Source organism: Pseudophryne corroboree, chromosome 4 (genome assembly GCF_028390025.1).
Source record: "Pseudophryne corroboree isolate aPseCor3 chromosome 4, aPseCor3.hap2, whole genome shotgun sequence".
Classification (NCBI taxonomy): domain Eukaryota; kingdom Metazoa; phylum Chordata; class Amphibia; order Anura; family Myobatrachidae; genus Pseudophryne; species Pseudophryne corroboree.
Genome location: NC_086447.1, coordinates 381,495,587 through 381,512,357, shown reverse-complemented (window position 1 = coordinate 381,512,357; position 16,771 = coordinate 381,495,587). Strand labels below are relative to the sequence as shown.

Genomic DNA, 16,771 nt, shown 5'->3' with positions numbered 1-16,771 from the left:
AAGTGTGGGGAACCAATAATATTTATAAGTCTAACTCTAGAGGAATAGTACTGATACTAAGTGGGCTTGTTGAACATGGAACAGTATTTTTACACTTTATTATTTATTTTTATTATTTAAAAAAACATTGTTTTGCTAGTGCTTTGGTAAATTAATGAAATGGTTTTTATGCTTTCCATTTCTGAAAAGAAGTATTATTGTTTTAAACCTTTTAGTTTAATGCTACTAAACGTTGATGGTCCAACAGTACATTAAAGCATCAAAAAGCAAAAAAAAAGGAAAAAAGAAGGTAAGGTGGTGTTCCATGTGGCAATAAAAATTACCTACTGGACAGAAAGATACTTAAAGAAAGAGTCTACTGAAACTTTATAGGAATTCCAGAGAAAGGTTGCATCTTTAACCACCATGGTTTTATGTCTTTGAATCTAAGGATTTGGCTTTTAATGAAAGATTTTGTCTGCTAAGTGTGGATCTGCCCTCCCTTAGGGGCAGTTTTGGAATGTGTCCATGGTTGCAGCATCCCCAAGAGGAAGAAGACAACAGAATCTTTAGAATTTTATTTTTCTACTTACTGCCTCATGTTATCACACTAAACTTTGTGGCTTTGTAAATTAAGTAATGAGGTGAGGTTGAGATGGGAGGTTCTTTAATTTTTAAAACTTAACCTACTGTATTAGATGTAGTTTAGAGCTCTTAATAGCCTCTGAATCCCTAACACAATGTCAATTCTGGCAGTGTTACAAGATGGACTCAGAGAAACGTACCTGAGAGTACAGTAAGTACTAAAAATACTAATCATGATATTTAGAATAGTTTACATGTTATGGGTGATACAATTTTCCTTTTCCATGTCACAATTCCTGAGCATTTTATTTGGAACAAAAACATAACTCCCAACATTTGAGAGTTTGGAATTGGGATGTGGGCATTACTGTACCATAATGTGCATTGCCACCTCCTTCACATCCTCTCAACTAGCTTTTTTTTAAAGAAAAAAAAAATGTATTTTTATTGATGCACAAACTGTAGGCACCTGCATGCCTATGGCACAGAAGTGCCATCCAAAACCCTAAAAATGAGGGATAGACAAATCTGAATCATCCAGCTGAATGGTTGAGAGTTATGAAAACAATTATTGCTAATAAACAGGCTAGAATGTGCCCTTATTAACATAGTTATCATAAATCCAAGATTATAGGTGGAGCAGCAGACCTATGGATTATTTTCCCCTAATGCATAAATACATTAAAATCACAATAAATATATTGATTGTTTAATTAATATAATTAAACACCTTGTCTGTATACTTAAGTATTGTAAACATTTTGTTTTTCTTTCTTTTTTTCATACTAGTGATAACTTGTGAAGATCCAGGGCCTATTGCTAATGGTATTCAACTAGGAAAAGATTTTATATTTAACAAGACAGTAAACTACCAATGTAACCCAGGATATTGGAAAGACCCTCCCAGCTTAGGCTCATTAATGTGTGGCAAAGATGGCACCTGGAACCAGACAAAACCTACATGTAAAGGTTTGTATCTAATTACATTGGATGTGTCCGTAATGCTGCACACATTTTCTTACTCATTTTATTTTACATAGTAGTAATATATTAATCCCTATAAGGTTTTGAGAGTGCAACATTATATATATATATATATATATATATATATATATATATATATATTCTTAATGAAACAAATACAGTTGTTTCTCTTTGGTTATGGTTTTATGCAGAATGTAAAAGATTCTGCTTGAAGACTTTTCCTTAGTAGTTCAGATTTTTAAATTTACTACCCTCATGTGATAAGTACAGAAAATGTATTTGTTGCAGCCATACTTTAATTGATTTATTCAAGTCTGTTTGGAGTTGGAAATCAAGAAGTACATTTCTAAGTGTGTTTTTACTAGTGAAGTTTTATTTCAAGCAACTGGGTTTATTATCTAACAATTTTAAATATCAAAATTGAAATTGCTGTGGGGCAGTTTAAAGCCTACTTAAATTACATTTAAATTACATTCAATTCAAGGGAGGCTGTCATTATTATCCTATGGAACAATTCTCCTTTAACTTTACAATACCCTTGTATTGTTTCATAATAAAATGTGTCCCCCCCGGAATTTGCAAAATTTGGTAACATGTACCTTAAGATTTATACTGGCCCCTTTATAGTTTTTATATTTGTAATGTACTCTTTATACAGTAAATATTTATTATGGCCCCCATTTATAAATTAAATATTTAATATGATCCCTACATGTAATGTGTTTACTATTTGTTATGGCCCCTAAAATGTATCAAATATTTATTATGAACCCATATTTATATAATTATATTGCCCTCCAGCAACTATTGTCCTAAAATATTTTAGTAGAATAGTGGTTGCAATATATACATAATAATATACTTACTACCCTCTTTTTGCTTAAGTGAATGAATGGATTAAAGAAACAATGGAATGGAAAGTACCTTTCATCCACACTTCCTAAAACAAAATGAATCAATGTCCAGGTGCTCACTCAGCTACAGTATATCAACTAACACAACCACCTTTTTTTACCTTTATCCATGCATTTGTTCCTGCAGGTTAATATATCCAATAGCTTGTACTTAATAAAAATTGGGATGTAATTTATGGCATGTCAGATTTAAAAAATGGCAATTTTCTGGCTGTTTGTTATCTTCAAAAAAGGCTAAATGTGTAAATTTTTGGAAAATAATTGTCTAATAAATTTACCCCCAAGTCCTCCACAGATTGAGAAACGGGCTACTATAGGTTTCATGAAATGCATTGCAGCAAGCAGTAACTCAGTGAAACGTTTTCAATTATTTTATGCTCTTTTACATCTATAATTTATATTATTTATCTTGTGATAATGTATCAATACTTGTGTATTTTTTTTCACTATTTCTATACCATATGTCATTTTTATTGTCTGTAATAGTTAAAAAAATGTACCTTAAATACTGTTTATCCAGAAAAGTAATTTGATTTTTGTATTATTAATAAAAGTGCCATTTTTATATTATATACTTTCTATTATATTTACTTTTCTGATCACCCATTTTTTTGCTCAGGCTGCTTCTCTGGGTACTTTCTTTGACACTGCCCTTAAATCATTAGTAGTCCAATTTGTACATTTTTGGACTTATATACTATTACTTACTGCTCTACCTGTTCTTTGCACTGGAGTTTCTGATTTTCACGGTTGTAAATATAAATTAGTCTGAAAATTTATGTTTTTTGAACCAACTTAACAAGGCGCCACCTCAAAACTGTGCAACCAACACTGAAATAGTGCAAAAATAAAAATGCATTTACGTTCCTTATGTGTGGATCAATTTCCTCTTCCCTTTAGAGCTCAGGCATCATCAGCTCGGTATATGTAAAGAGAATGGATTCTCATGAGTAGTATTGTCAATTTAATACATGAATACGGATCACACATGATCAGGGAAGGGAAGTTCATACTGCAACACACTGCCTTGAGAAAGACCCTGATTGCAGGGGTTGAAACGCATTGGCTACACGGTGTTGCGGACCCATGGTTCTGGAAGTGTCCTGAGAGCGCTGAACGGTACCTTTACCCCATCCGAAGTATTGCCTACCCGGGTGGACTCTCTTTGGGTGTTTAACAACGCTTTTTTGAGAACTGTTTACTCACCGGTTCTCCACAGCCATTGGTAATTGTTAAAGTTCTTTGGGGGCACCGGAATGGAACCATAGGGGGATTTGTTTTATTGTATTTACATTGTATGTTCATGTTCATGTGTGATCCGTATTCATGTATTAAATTGACAATACTACACATGAGAATTTTAGACTATTAGACTATGAAAATAAATTTTCAGACTATTATTCAAGTGTACTGGAGAGACACTCAACATTTGAATCAGCTAGATAAGGTTTCTTTTGCGCACAAGATTTATCACCTTAAGTATCTCATACATACACGGTAAATATAAATTAGTTTTAAAATTTTGGTAAATCTATAGAGCTGTAAATTTGAGACGTCTTTATGTAAGTAAATATTAATCCATGTTTCTTGGCGCTACCCGAGGAGCAACCTTAGCAGACATGGTAAAAAGTTACAGGACCATGTTTGTAGTTTATTAAATTCTACACACTGGAGGTGCAATCAAAATTTTGATCCGGTTGTTTGGGCGTTATTGTTTCCGCAACGCAGGCCACGTATCGTTAATTACATCATTCTGTTAACCCCCTTTTTGTCCCCTTAGGGGAGGTTTATTAAAATTCTAATTAGTTTTCCTATTTCCCACCTGAAGAATACCTATGTTAATTTTCAGCTTCCTATCATATCGGGAAGAGAAATAGTGATGAGTCAGTCAGTCAGTGAGTAAGTTAGTGCGGGCTTATGTATAGATAGATTTCTTTTAACTGTGATTGAAGATCTAATACTAAATACTTTTGTGTGTTTAGTGTGTTTAAACATATCTAATTGTAAAGACACAGTGGCTGTCAATTTTTTTCTTTGCATAATTCTTAAATTGCTGTTTTTGTTATTTGTGCTTTTGTTTGTCAAACAGCCATACACTGCAGCCAGCCTCCTCATGTACTCTATGGGAAACTGGAGGGGTCAGATTACAGCTGGGGCTCAAGTGTCAGTTACACATGTATTGAAGGCTATCAACTTTCTAGCCCTACTGTTCTTTCTTGTGAAGGAAGGGGAATGTGGAGAGGAGAAATCCCTCAATGTTTACGTAAGTGAATACCTTCTAAAATGATTTTTTTTAATGATTGCATAATTGTTTATACCTTGCTGATTCATACAGTACCATACCTCCAAACTTTGAAACCTCATGGTAGGGACATTTGCATATGCCCAAAATTAGGGGGCATGTCCTTATGACTAGAGGGCATGACCTAATAGGAAGTGCCATGATCATGAGCCACACCCTTATTTTCATCACTGTGGGGTCATGCCCAGTGCTCTGTGAGCTGCTGGCCATGCCCCTGTCCCTCTCTCCAATGCAATAGATGCTGTGCAAGAGCAGCAAGTGAGATAGGGTCTCCTCTCACTATTCAAGAGCAGCAAGTGAGATAGGTTCTCCCAACAGCTCCCCAACAACCACAGGGCACTGCGGCTTGTGGGCAGATCAGTTGGGTGTTATGCAGTACCTTCAAAGTCAGGCAGAGCATTTGTTTATTGAACTAGGAAGATATACTGTTCCCCCAAATAACACCCCATGGCATCTTATTGCTGAGGCTGTCTGGCTGCTGCAGAAAGGGTCACTGCAACCACTGCACCAACCCCACCGGCGGCATCTTAGGGACCACTGCAGCCAAACCCCAACCCCTCAACCTGCTGCACAAGTAGGTTGGTGAACAGTTTATCTTTCAAACTCCAAAAATAAAGCAATTTTGAAGTTTGATGAATGTCACTATTTCAACATTCACTCGGTTACAAAAGTAGGCACTCTCATATGATTATCCTATCGGTACAAACTTTCATACCATTACAGGCACCAGCATCAAAGCATACACATTCATGTACTTCCAAGGTGTATTTGGACAATAGTAGGCAAGCAAATTCATATTTCAGCTGCTGGTTTGCACTTCTCACTGTTAAAAATGAACATAACAGTATGATAATATACAAGTTTCTGTATATAACAATGTACATCTTAAAAAAATATATTTTTAAACTTGAGGCGATTTGTCTTTGCAGGCTATTATATATATATTAAATGAATGTTATATGGGTTTCTAGATGCCAAACACATTTTTTCAACTAGCTCAGGAACACGCAACAGTGAAAATGAAAATCTACATGCCAATACTCACTCCAGGGGTTGTTACAGTTGTAAATAAGTTCCATATGCAATCACTGACAAGTAGACAAATCAGAAATATAAAAACACAGCACAGATGCATATGCCTTTTTATAGGCAGTCTGCTTTCACAGTTGCTTATTGGTATTGTTTAGTTATATTTTGCTTTGATTTTAAATTGCAAAATCACATATAGTATACTGTAGTGACTACTACACTCTCTATTCATATTAGATCATTAAGCAGCTATGGGTTTATATTGGCATTATATTACTTGTGCTTAACAAAATTCTCTGAAATGTAAAATAAGAAAAGAAGTGATAAATCATTTGCTTCATTGAAAGAAATACAAAAAAAATCCACAGTAATTGAGGGTATGGGACTCAAGGTCGACACCAATTAGGTAGACACCAATTAGGTCGACACCCATTGCTTGACACTGGGTAGGTAAACCCTAGAAATAGGACGACAGGGACATTAGGTCGACATGAACAAGGTCAACATGAAAAAAGATCACCGTGAGTTTTTGATGTTTTTTTGGTGTTGTTTTCTCCGTCAAGTGACCGGGAACCCCAATTAGTGCACCACGTCCCCTTACATAGCTTGCTTCACTCGTCATGCTGCGGGCAAGGTGCCTAGCTCCATTACTGCTGCGCTCGGCACAGGTTACCGTTCCTAATCGTAGTCCAAGTGGATCGTAATGAATGAAAAAGTTAAAAAAATGTGAAAGACCTTTATTTATGTCGACCTTGTTCATGTCGACCTATTTCTAGTGTCGACCTATCCACTGTCAACCAATGGGTGTTGCCCTAATTGGTGTCGACCTAGAGTCCGGATACCAGTAATTGATTGTGGGCCTAATTCAGCATGGATTATAGTTGTGCGTAAAATTGTACAACTACAGCCCTTTACAATAACATGTGAGTACACCCAGCACAGGGCAAGTCCATCCACACATGCTGCCCTCCCTCCTAACATGCGAGTGATTTGCTCTGCAATAAAGTGCTCGCATGTTTAGGGGTGCCCCCTGCCTTCGCAGACTAGTTGCAAAGGCAGATGGAGGACTGCGATCTTTTGGGTTGCAGCAGCTGCATTTGACATCATACAGCTGCCACGGCCCACCCATCAAATGGTCCGGACCAGGAGCATATCCTGGTCCAGACCTGGAGCAAATCCTGGAGCAATCAGTCTTTATATGTCACATGTTTACATGTAGTTCAAACATTAACTATTTAAATTGATTTAAAAATAAATAGATGTGTCTGTGGGAGGTTCCACTATTGTTCAGGGCAGAGGTTCCCAAACTCAGTACTCAAGGCTCCCTAACAGTCCAGGTTTTAAGGATAACCATGCTTGAGCACTGGTGACTTAGTACTCCAGTTAATTTGATTTACCATCTGTGCGCAACAATGCACATCATTAACCTTTATAAGCATGTGGGGTCAAAGTGAAAAAAACTGTGATGGACGGTATACTGAGCACACCAGTAATATCATGCTACCCCACAAGGCATTTAATGTCTCCCTCCTGCCATTTCATGCCCATCCTCCAGTAGTTTTATGACACCGCACCAGTGAATTCATACCTATTTGCTCACAAATTTCATGCCTCATGTAATTAACTGTGTTGATGTCTGTGGCACTGACATCTGCCTTGGTGGAAGTTCCCAGCAGAAATACTCTTACTCTTGTAAGATAAGGAATATCTCATCTTCTATAGCTAAGAGACCTATAGCCTCTGCTCTGCGATGATAGGCAGCCATGCAGTAAAACCTTAAAATGTACAACTACATGACAATACCCTAACAGTATTTGATCCATTTTTGAATGCCCCTTTCCAGCAGTGAACTACTGGCAGTGCAGCTGGTGCATTGCTCCATGACCCATGGTAATGAAGGGGCCCAAATTGACAGCAGTACTAATAATGAGTCAAACTGACACATTACAGTATGCTGCGCTGCAGCTTGTGGCCAGGGCATGGACAGAGACCATGTAGGAAGAGGTGGTCTGTCAGACGGAGAGGAGAGGTGCCCTCCCCATCCTTCCCATTTCCTCCCATATCCTCCCCTCTTGCCATCTTCCACTCTGACATTGCCAAGGTCCGATATCATGATGTAGGGACTGACCAGTGCATGAAAACCAGAAGAGAGCCTGCCACTTCTGGTCTCCTCTGTCATTTGTCCATTGAGCCCAGACTTTGTCCTCCTGCTGTGTCGGCCAAGTCATCTCTTCTCTATCTCTTCTTTCTCTATCTCTCCTCCTCCTCTTGCTAGCCCCCTTCTTCTTTCTCTCATGCTCTTTCCTCCTCTCTTTCTCCATTAATCCACCTCCCTCTCTCTTTCTCTCTCTCTCCTTCTTTCTCCAATTCCTTCTCACACTCTCGCTTCACCTCACCCTTTCTCTCTCTCTCCCTCCCTCCATCTCTCTCTCCTTTCCTCTTTCTCCCACTCCTTGTCTACCTCCTCCCTTCATCCCCCTCTTTCTCTATTCCTCCATCTCCTTCTTCTCTCACTCTCCCCTCTCCCACCTTCTCGTTCACTCCCCTTCTCTCATTCCCTCTCTCTTTCCCTCCATCTCCCTCATCTCTCTCTCCCTCTTTCTTCACCTTCTTATCTCTCTATCCATCATCTCACCTTTACTCTCTTGCTCTTTCCCTCCCTCTGTCTACCCCCTCCCTCTATATCATTCTGTCCCTTTCTCCTTCTCTCCACTTTTCTCTTCCTCCATCTCTCTCTCCCTCTCTGCCTCCTCTCTCTCTCCATCCCTTTATCACTCTCTCTTTCCCCTTACCTGACATAATTCCTCTTCTATACCTTTACTAAATTATATCACTAATATTGTTTTTCCTCACTTTCCTCACTGCCATGTGTCATATTGTTTACTTAGGATATGTTGGAGGGGCCCAAAGCAAGGTTTTGCACCTAGGCCCACCACACATAATTTCAACCACTGCCCCTTCTCTTTCTCATTCCAAAATACTCATAGATTCCATAAAATTGTGTTGATCAAAAATTGTTTCTACCTACTGAATTTAAATCTGATCAGGCTTTCAGAAATTTCAGAATTTGCTTTGGTTAGACTGAAGACATGACTAACTAATCACATATCACCTACTTCATGAGACAGCAATACACTGTTGCCCCTCTACAGGCCCTCTACTGTATTTATAATAAAACAATCTGATTTTTTTTTCAAGCTTCAAATCATTAACAGTGAAGATCAGCTGGTTGACAAGTTCTCTCAACTCTGTTAGTTTAGTTACATTTTAATCTTTTGTAGAAGTTCTCTTGTTTGGACCGTGGTTTTAAGCATTAAGTTCTTACTGTACATGTGATTGAATCCATCACTCTTTTTGTTTTGCACATGTACCTGTAGTGAAAACTTTATATGATAACTCATGGGAAAATATTTTATAACTGAAGTCAAACATCTGCTTTATTTTAGCTGTATTTTGTGGTGATCCTGGGACTCCAGCTGAGGGGCGTATTAATGGAAAAAGCTTTACATATAAATCAGAAGTTTCATATCAGTGCAGACCGCCTTTTATTTTGGTTGGGTCTTCTAGAAGAATTTGCCAGTCTGATGGCACCTGGAGTGGTATTCAGCCAACATGTATCGGTATGTTCACTTTCTTTTAAAAAATTTAAACATTTTGCAGTTAATTTAGTGTTATAGTTAAAAAAAGCCATATACTGAAAATATTTATTAATTTATACATACATAGATTTTTCACAAGAAGATGACTCAGTACAACAACTTTGTCATCTTATGTTTTTCTAAATTATGATAATAAGTTTTAATAAATGAAGGAAGGTCTTGGAAAAACTACTCTTCCAATGACTGTATTTCTGTATTAAAAGATTGTTGAGAATATAACAATAAAGGGAACATTTAAGTTATATTAAGAGGTGTTTTGCTAATTAAAACTCATTAAAAATACTTTCAGGGTAACTTTGGTTGCCGCAGAATCTGATCATTGCATGCATGAATAGAAGACTATTCTGATAATAATATTGCAGGTTAAATTATAGTGAACTGAAAAATAATTAGTGTTGGAAACTGCAGAAAGCAGTGCTACTTAATAACAATAATATCAGCTTTGAGTTATGCATTTGTTTTAAAAAATAATTTCAGTTCCAGATGGCATTATGCAATAAAATGTTTTCTGTGCTGATACAAAATTATGTGCATTCCATTATTTTTGGTGCTGCTGTGTCTTCCTTATTTCATTTTAAAAGAATATGAACTGGCTATTGATGGACAAATTGGATGATGTGATAACATATATACCATAGAATTGTCTCTGTGTGTGCTTTGCACTGCAGTGATTTGCCACAAGTCCCAGATCAGATCATTTCCAACATCTCGGGATGATTTTTTTTGTGCTCTACTGAAACAATTCATGTGTGAGCTGTTCAGAGAAGAGGCTTTGAATAATGTTTTTAGTCCTAGGGCCGGATTCAATTAGCCGCAGTTAATTAGGGTGAGTTAATTGATCTCCCAGGGCTATTCCGTTAAAGCACGCAGGCTGCAGGTAACGCGGATTTTGAGGAGGCTCATACAGAAATCCACATTAAATGCCTTTATTGTAGGTGCTGCAAAGCTGTTAGATACAGGAACTTTATCAATTATGGTGCGTTAGTAGGAAATTTACTATACAAGGTAAAGGGGTTTTTAATTAAATAGCCCCAGGTGGTAGAGCCCGAGGCTACCACCTTTTTCCCAGCATTGTAAATCACTGCATCTCATCAAATCTGGTCCCAATAGTAAAAAGATTACATAAATGTGCTACTAGCATGACAGTAAAAATAACAGCATTCCATTAGCTTAACTGCACTTGCATTGCCTTCAGAATAAAAATCACTTTATGTGTGTCAGATGCACTGTATTATTCACATAATGCAAGCAGTGAAAATAACGCTGCATGTGCCTAATACAGTACTGTATTATCTGGCAATGTAGAGTATACTAGACAAGAGTTTTGCTCTGCTTCCCAATTTAGAGCTTCATCAAAGTAATCTAATACTTTATGTTCTTCAGTATTCTTGAGCATAACTAAGCAGGATATTAATGTGGGTACAATAGTAGTCACATATAGAAATTACTTGATATAATTGATATTTAACTATGAATAGTTTATAAAGTGCAACTTTCAGCCATGTCAATGACCACTGTCAGTAGTTACTGCAAAGTAATTAGAAGCAATTAAATATTTATTAAGACTTTGCGTAGAGCATTTCTTGAAATCACACTTTTCTTACAAAACAATACAAAATAACTTTTTTTTATTTTCCCTTCCAATGCCATGATTATTAGAACTTACCTAACAGACTACCCTATAATGTATATTTGACATTTCTGTCAGGCAGTCACTTTTATTTTAATTTTGATGGAATTTCACAAACTGCAGAACTAAATAAGATAAAATGATTGACTGTTTCTATAGTAACCCTGTCATGTTTAACTTTTGCACACACTTCAGATCCAGCTCATAACTCCTGCCGAGACCCGGGTACTCCACATTATGGTATGCAGAACAGTTCTAAAGCTTACGAGGTAAATAATACATTTAATAAGTAATTTTTAGGTGTTGAAAAGTCTGGATAATTTCAGAAATAAAGAAATATGTTCTGTATGCAAAGATTCCTATTATACAAAAAAAATCCTGTTCTTAAAAAAATAAAATTCTAAAACTAAGAATTGGCTCAGACTCTAACCTGAAATAAGTAAAAATTAATTGTTTTGGTGTATGATTATTAAGGGGGTAATTTTGCATTCCTAATATACACTATACAGTATGGCAATTATATTTATTTCCACCTCCGTTTAAAGCTAAATGAATACTATAGAATTCATGCAAAAAATGCAATATTAATGGGGGAATTACGTTGCTCCCAAACACTGGAAAACAGACAAAAATGTGTTTTAAGACAAATTGGTTAAATCCATTTGCTTTAACTAATTTCTCTGAATGACCATTTTGGTCTGATTTCTGACATTAGATGCTACCATACATTACCAAACGTTTGTTCCAACCAGCCAGATTTGACATATAATGTAAAGTGTACACCCAGTTTTGATTTAAGCATCTACATAAGATACATTCTGTAATGAGCAAGATTTGGTTACCTGAAACACAATCCTAAAAATCGATTCAGCAATTATTGACTCTTCCGACAAGACTACTGCCATATTAGCAGATGGGGTCCTCTCAGTTATCCTATGAATCGAGTCTAGCTTTAAGCAAACATTAACATTAACATGAATCTTGATGTATTCTCCACTGCCAATTGTTATGGATTGTGGTTAAACAATGTAGATTTATCCAGTAGCATTTGCATATTATCAAATATAATCAATCTGTAAGTCCTTAAAATAGGTTGGTGTTATCGGAAATGTCCAGTTAACATTTTACACGTTTGTTTATAAAACCATGCTACACATCATCAGGAAAGTCCCAGGATCAGGTGAAAAACTATAGCTGTCACAGCAGGCACAACAGCTATGGGGCCCTAAAGTGATAGGAGTTTGACATTGGCATTCAATCTGCTATACCAGCTACTGTTCTGCTAACAAAGGACAGCTTCAGAACAGGAAGCCCAAATTGGTATACGCTAACCATTTTTTTTATTTACTGCACACTCAGGAGAACAGAATCGAACCCAAAAGTGGGATGGAGACATATTTCAGGTCCATTTAAAAATTTTGTATTGGCATAAGATTTTATATTACACCTAGGTGACTCTCAGCATTGCAACTGAGCCTGCAGGAATAGGCAATTTTTTTAACCCAGGAATTAAGATGTATAGGCTATCTTAAATTTCTAATTTTAAATGTAGAGTGTAATAGGAGGGGAAGCCCAATTCTAGGGGAGGTGATATAAGTCAGGAGATTGTCCAAACATAAAGTATGGCATGAAGAAGGTCACAGGTCTGTTGCAATCGGTTTTTAGCACTTAAAAATGTGAATAAGGAGTCAAAGTGCTGCCACTTCATTTATTTATTTATTTAGAGATTTCTTCCTTCTTCCTTTCATCAGATCCCCAGGGGGAAATTTACTAAAGGTCGATACTAATTGATTTAAAATAAATCTCAATCATTGTTGGGTTTCAGGGGCTGAAACACACATTTGCTAGCAGGTGATTTTTTTTATATCAATCTTCAAATTTTAATAACTGTTTGTTTTGGCACTGGAAGTACATTATCAATTTTGATTTAAATAAATCAAAATCAACTTTTAGTACATTTCCCCCCTGGCCTACTTTAGGTTGAAATAGCCTAAAGTGACCACACTCAGGTGTCTAGACAGGAAATGTATTTAATGTATTATATAATTCTTTATTTGTCTGCACGTTACTACTATTTATTTTTGTATTTCCCATGTAAAAACAAAGTAGTTGAGGAGCCCTTTTATTTGCAATGAATGGAATGAAGCAGCCTATGTCTATATGTCCATCGTACCAAGGAACACATCAAAATGTAAAAATGGATATTGACGTACACTATTGGGGGATAAATGACAAAAAGATGTTTAAATTCCAAAAAAATGGGATATAATGTCACTTACAGTATATCTATAGTACCGGTGTTACTCCCTTGTACCTTTTTATTAGCCTATTTTAACCAAAATGCAATAGGATATTTAATTGTAACTAGGCATGATAGATTTGGATACAAAGAAGCAGATTTATTTTCAATGATGAATGTACCAGATAAAGAGCTAATACACATGTGACACAATACAAATGTAAAACAAGAATCATTCAAATAAATACATATGAAACGTGTTTCGGACTCCTTATGTGTTTAACTGTTCTCCTGCTTCAAACTTTGCCATTAAACTTTATTTGTAGTAATTTGTTCTGATTGTTGAATATTTCCCATGTGGTCAAACTAACTTTAGCCAAAAAGTAAACCAGAACCTGGACAAGACCAATGTCTTACTGTCATGTTATATACAATGTACTTCTGCTTGTGAGACCGCAACATGTTTATGTATTAAAAAAAGTCCTTATTTATAATAACTGTAGATTTCATCTGAAGTAGTTTTATGTGTCTTTTACATGTGCTTAATAACACAGCATACAATTTTAAAAGAAAGCCATTATACAGTATTAATATGTAACCTAACATGGAAACGGAAACTACACTAAACAAATATTCATTATCAGAATATAAAATTATGTATTTATCTGCTCTTTGCTGATATATATTTTTTGCCATTTGTTTTCTTCATTTTCTACTTGAATACCTTCTCTGGAAAAAATAGCACTTGGACATACATTTAGTCTTATGAAAAAGTTATCGGATTCATTTATGTGTCTCATTATCATTTAAATAGCTATCTCCAGTTACCTCATTCTAGGACTCCTGACTTATTTCTGATATGTTTGTTTTTTGAAGATTGGGAGTACAGTCTTCTTTAGATGTCGCAAAGGATACCATATTCAAGGCTCCACTACACGTAATTGTCTTGCTAATTTAACATGGAGTGGAACCCAGCCAGAATGCATCCGTAAGTACCACTAATACTTGCAGCAGTTTAATACTTGCAGCAGCTTCCAACAGCATTCTCTGACCTAGAAAATCATTAAAAAAATATTACAAAGGCAGATATTTAATGGACAAAATTACAGAACATGAAAACTAAATCCCCCATGTGTTACAGATACAGTAAGCATTTATATGTGGGAAGTGGATGACAAATATACATAAATGAAAAAAGTACATATTGTATTATTGATTTAAATCAGAGTCAGTGATGCACCTTATTTACACTTTTTTTAAATAAACATTTTTGGATAAAGCCAGAGACTGGTCATAGACAGTGGCACCAAGAGGGGGGTCTGCTCTTTACATGGACCCAAGCCTATTGGACAGGCCCTGGGGTTTCTGTGTCCTGATGCCCCCCCCCCCTTCCCAATTGTAAACAGCAGCCAATTAGGTATGGGAAGAAAGAGGACTGACAGCTGTTGCAGCAGACTCTTTCTGTAGCACAGCACATGGCACACACTACTGTGTGCTGCAATGGGAGAGACAGGTAGCTATAGAAGCAGTCTCCTCTCTCTCCCTGCATGAGCAATCGCACTCTGCATTGGTCATGCCCCCTCCCCTGTACCTGGGCCCAACATGGCTGTCGATTCCCCTGGTAATAGAATATTTTTGGTAAATTCAGTTGAGATACTGTAAGTGCTTTAAAAATAGGGATCTGCATACTTATGTACATAAAGACACACTACTTCTGTTTTTAAATATAGGTGATGAGATAAAGTATGTGAAGATATATATCTAACACAGAATGCTGCTGTGCTCAAACACAGAGTAGACTTGACCACCACCACCACCACAAAGATGATGGAACATTTTTGAGCACAGAGGAGGGGAGAGAGCAGCAAAATATACACCACAGTATTTTTTGATCTCATAAGCATGCATACTTTATTTTGCTATGCCCAGTGTACTCCTTTCATGGGAGATGACAAAAAAAAAAGCGTCTGGAGGCATTTCTTGCATTTCTTCCTAATTTGTAATAATACAAAGTGGAAATTAAATTATCTGCAGTAATTTACTATTGGCTAATTGACCCCCCGGGCTATCCGATTAGCCCCCAAGCACAGCCTTCAGAAGCCATTATCAGGGATATTTATTTTAAGGACCTCAGCAGGTTCCGAAAAAAATCCCAATAATTAGCCTGTGTTTGGGAAGCTGGCAGCGAAAACACATAGGTTTGTGAACTTATCAGGGATTCTATGTATTTTTGCCAGAAATCAGATAATTTTTTGGGTGCAAAAAACTAATTTAACATAAATATCAAGACATGCTGCTGCTTTTTGACTACATTTGAAATCTCACAATGGCAAGAAATCTTTGCTTAAGGCTTCTGTGTGAAGACATCTCCAAAATAGAGGCTAGATGTAAAATCCTTGACACTTATAAACACTTTTATACAATAGAAAAAGCTGTGGTTTTGTCAGTATTTTAAATCTTATTTCTATTGGTAAATTACAGAGGTATCCTCACCTATCCTTTCTGCGCCATATGGAGTGAGACACCTGGCATACCATAGACTCTGGGGCTGATTCAGAGATGACGCAGAGGTCGCATCCATCTGGTCTGCGCATGCGCACTGACCGCAGTGAACACAAGCAATCTTTCACCTTGTGGTAATGCAGCCACAAGATGATTGGCAGCGGCAATGCAATGTTTCATGGGTGTGGTGGGCCAAATGGGGGAATGCTGGGAGTGTTGTCAGGGTGGCTGCATGATGTCACATGCAGCCGCTCCGATAAAAAGTATCGGTGGACCGCCTGACAGCACAGCCAGGCTGCGCTGCCAGTAGCCAACCTTAATTTGATACATCCGCATTTACATTGTGGACACATCATGAGGTGGCACCACACACATGCCAGATGGCCTTGCCCTGTGCTGGGCAAACATGTGAGGAGATGGACGCAGATCTTGCTGCATATGCAGTGATCTGCATCCATCTCTGAATAACCTTATCTGTGTAGTGAATCCAGTGCTTTTGGCATTTTGACTCACATTGCCTACCTTTTCCTGAGATTTGCATGTAAATTCACTAATTGTGTTCTAAAGGGTTTATTTACTAAAAGTAGATTTTGGTTGATTTTTGATTGATTTTGTGTTTAAGGGTCTAAAACACATTTACTAACAGATGATTTCTGACACTGTTTACATTTTTTTCCCCAAAATAACCTGTTAGTAAATGTGGAATTTAGAGCCTGAAATAATGTTTCAAAAAATTGTCAAAAGTCACCTGTTAGTAAATGTGGAATTTAGACCCTTAGATACAGCATCAACCAAACATTGACCAAAAAAAATCAACCCAGATCAATTTTTAGTGAGTGTGTGTGTAATACTTGGTGGTAATAAGCAGAGTCAATAGTATATACCAGCAGAATCACCAGATACATTAGACAGATCAATTCTTAACCAGTACTTTGGGTAATTTTGCAC

General features: G+C 36.8%; 1 protein-coding gene across 1 annotated transcript in view; it reads left to right on the top strand.

Moving 5' to 3' along the window:
* CSMD1 (CUB and Sushi multiple domains 1) overlaps nt 1-16,771 on the top strand; it is a 2,470,978-nt gene that overhangs the window by 2,406,279 nt on the left and 47,928 nt on the right. The window contains 5 exon segments of the mRNA XM_063916678.1: nt 1,354-1,533; nt 4,552-4,725; nt 9,240-9,413; nt 11,278-11,351; nt 14,198-14,309. Coding sequence (XP_063772748.1) covers nt 1,354-1,533; nt 4,552-4,725; nt 9,240-9,413; nt 11,278-11,351; nt 14,198-14,309 — 714 coding nt within the window.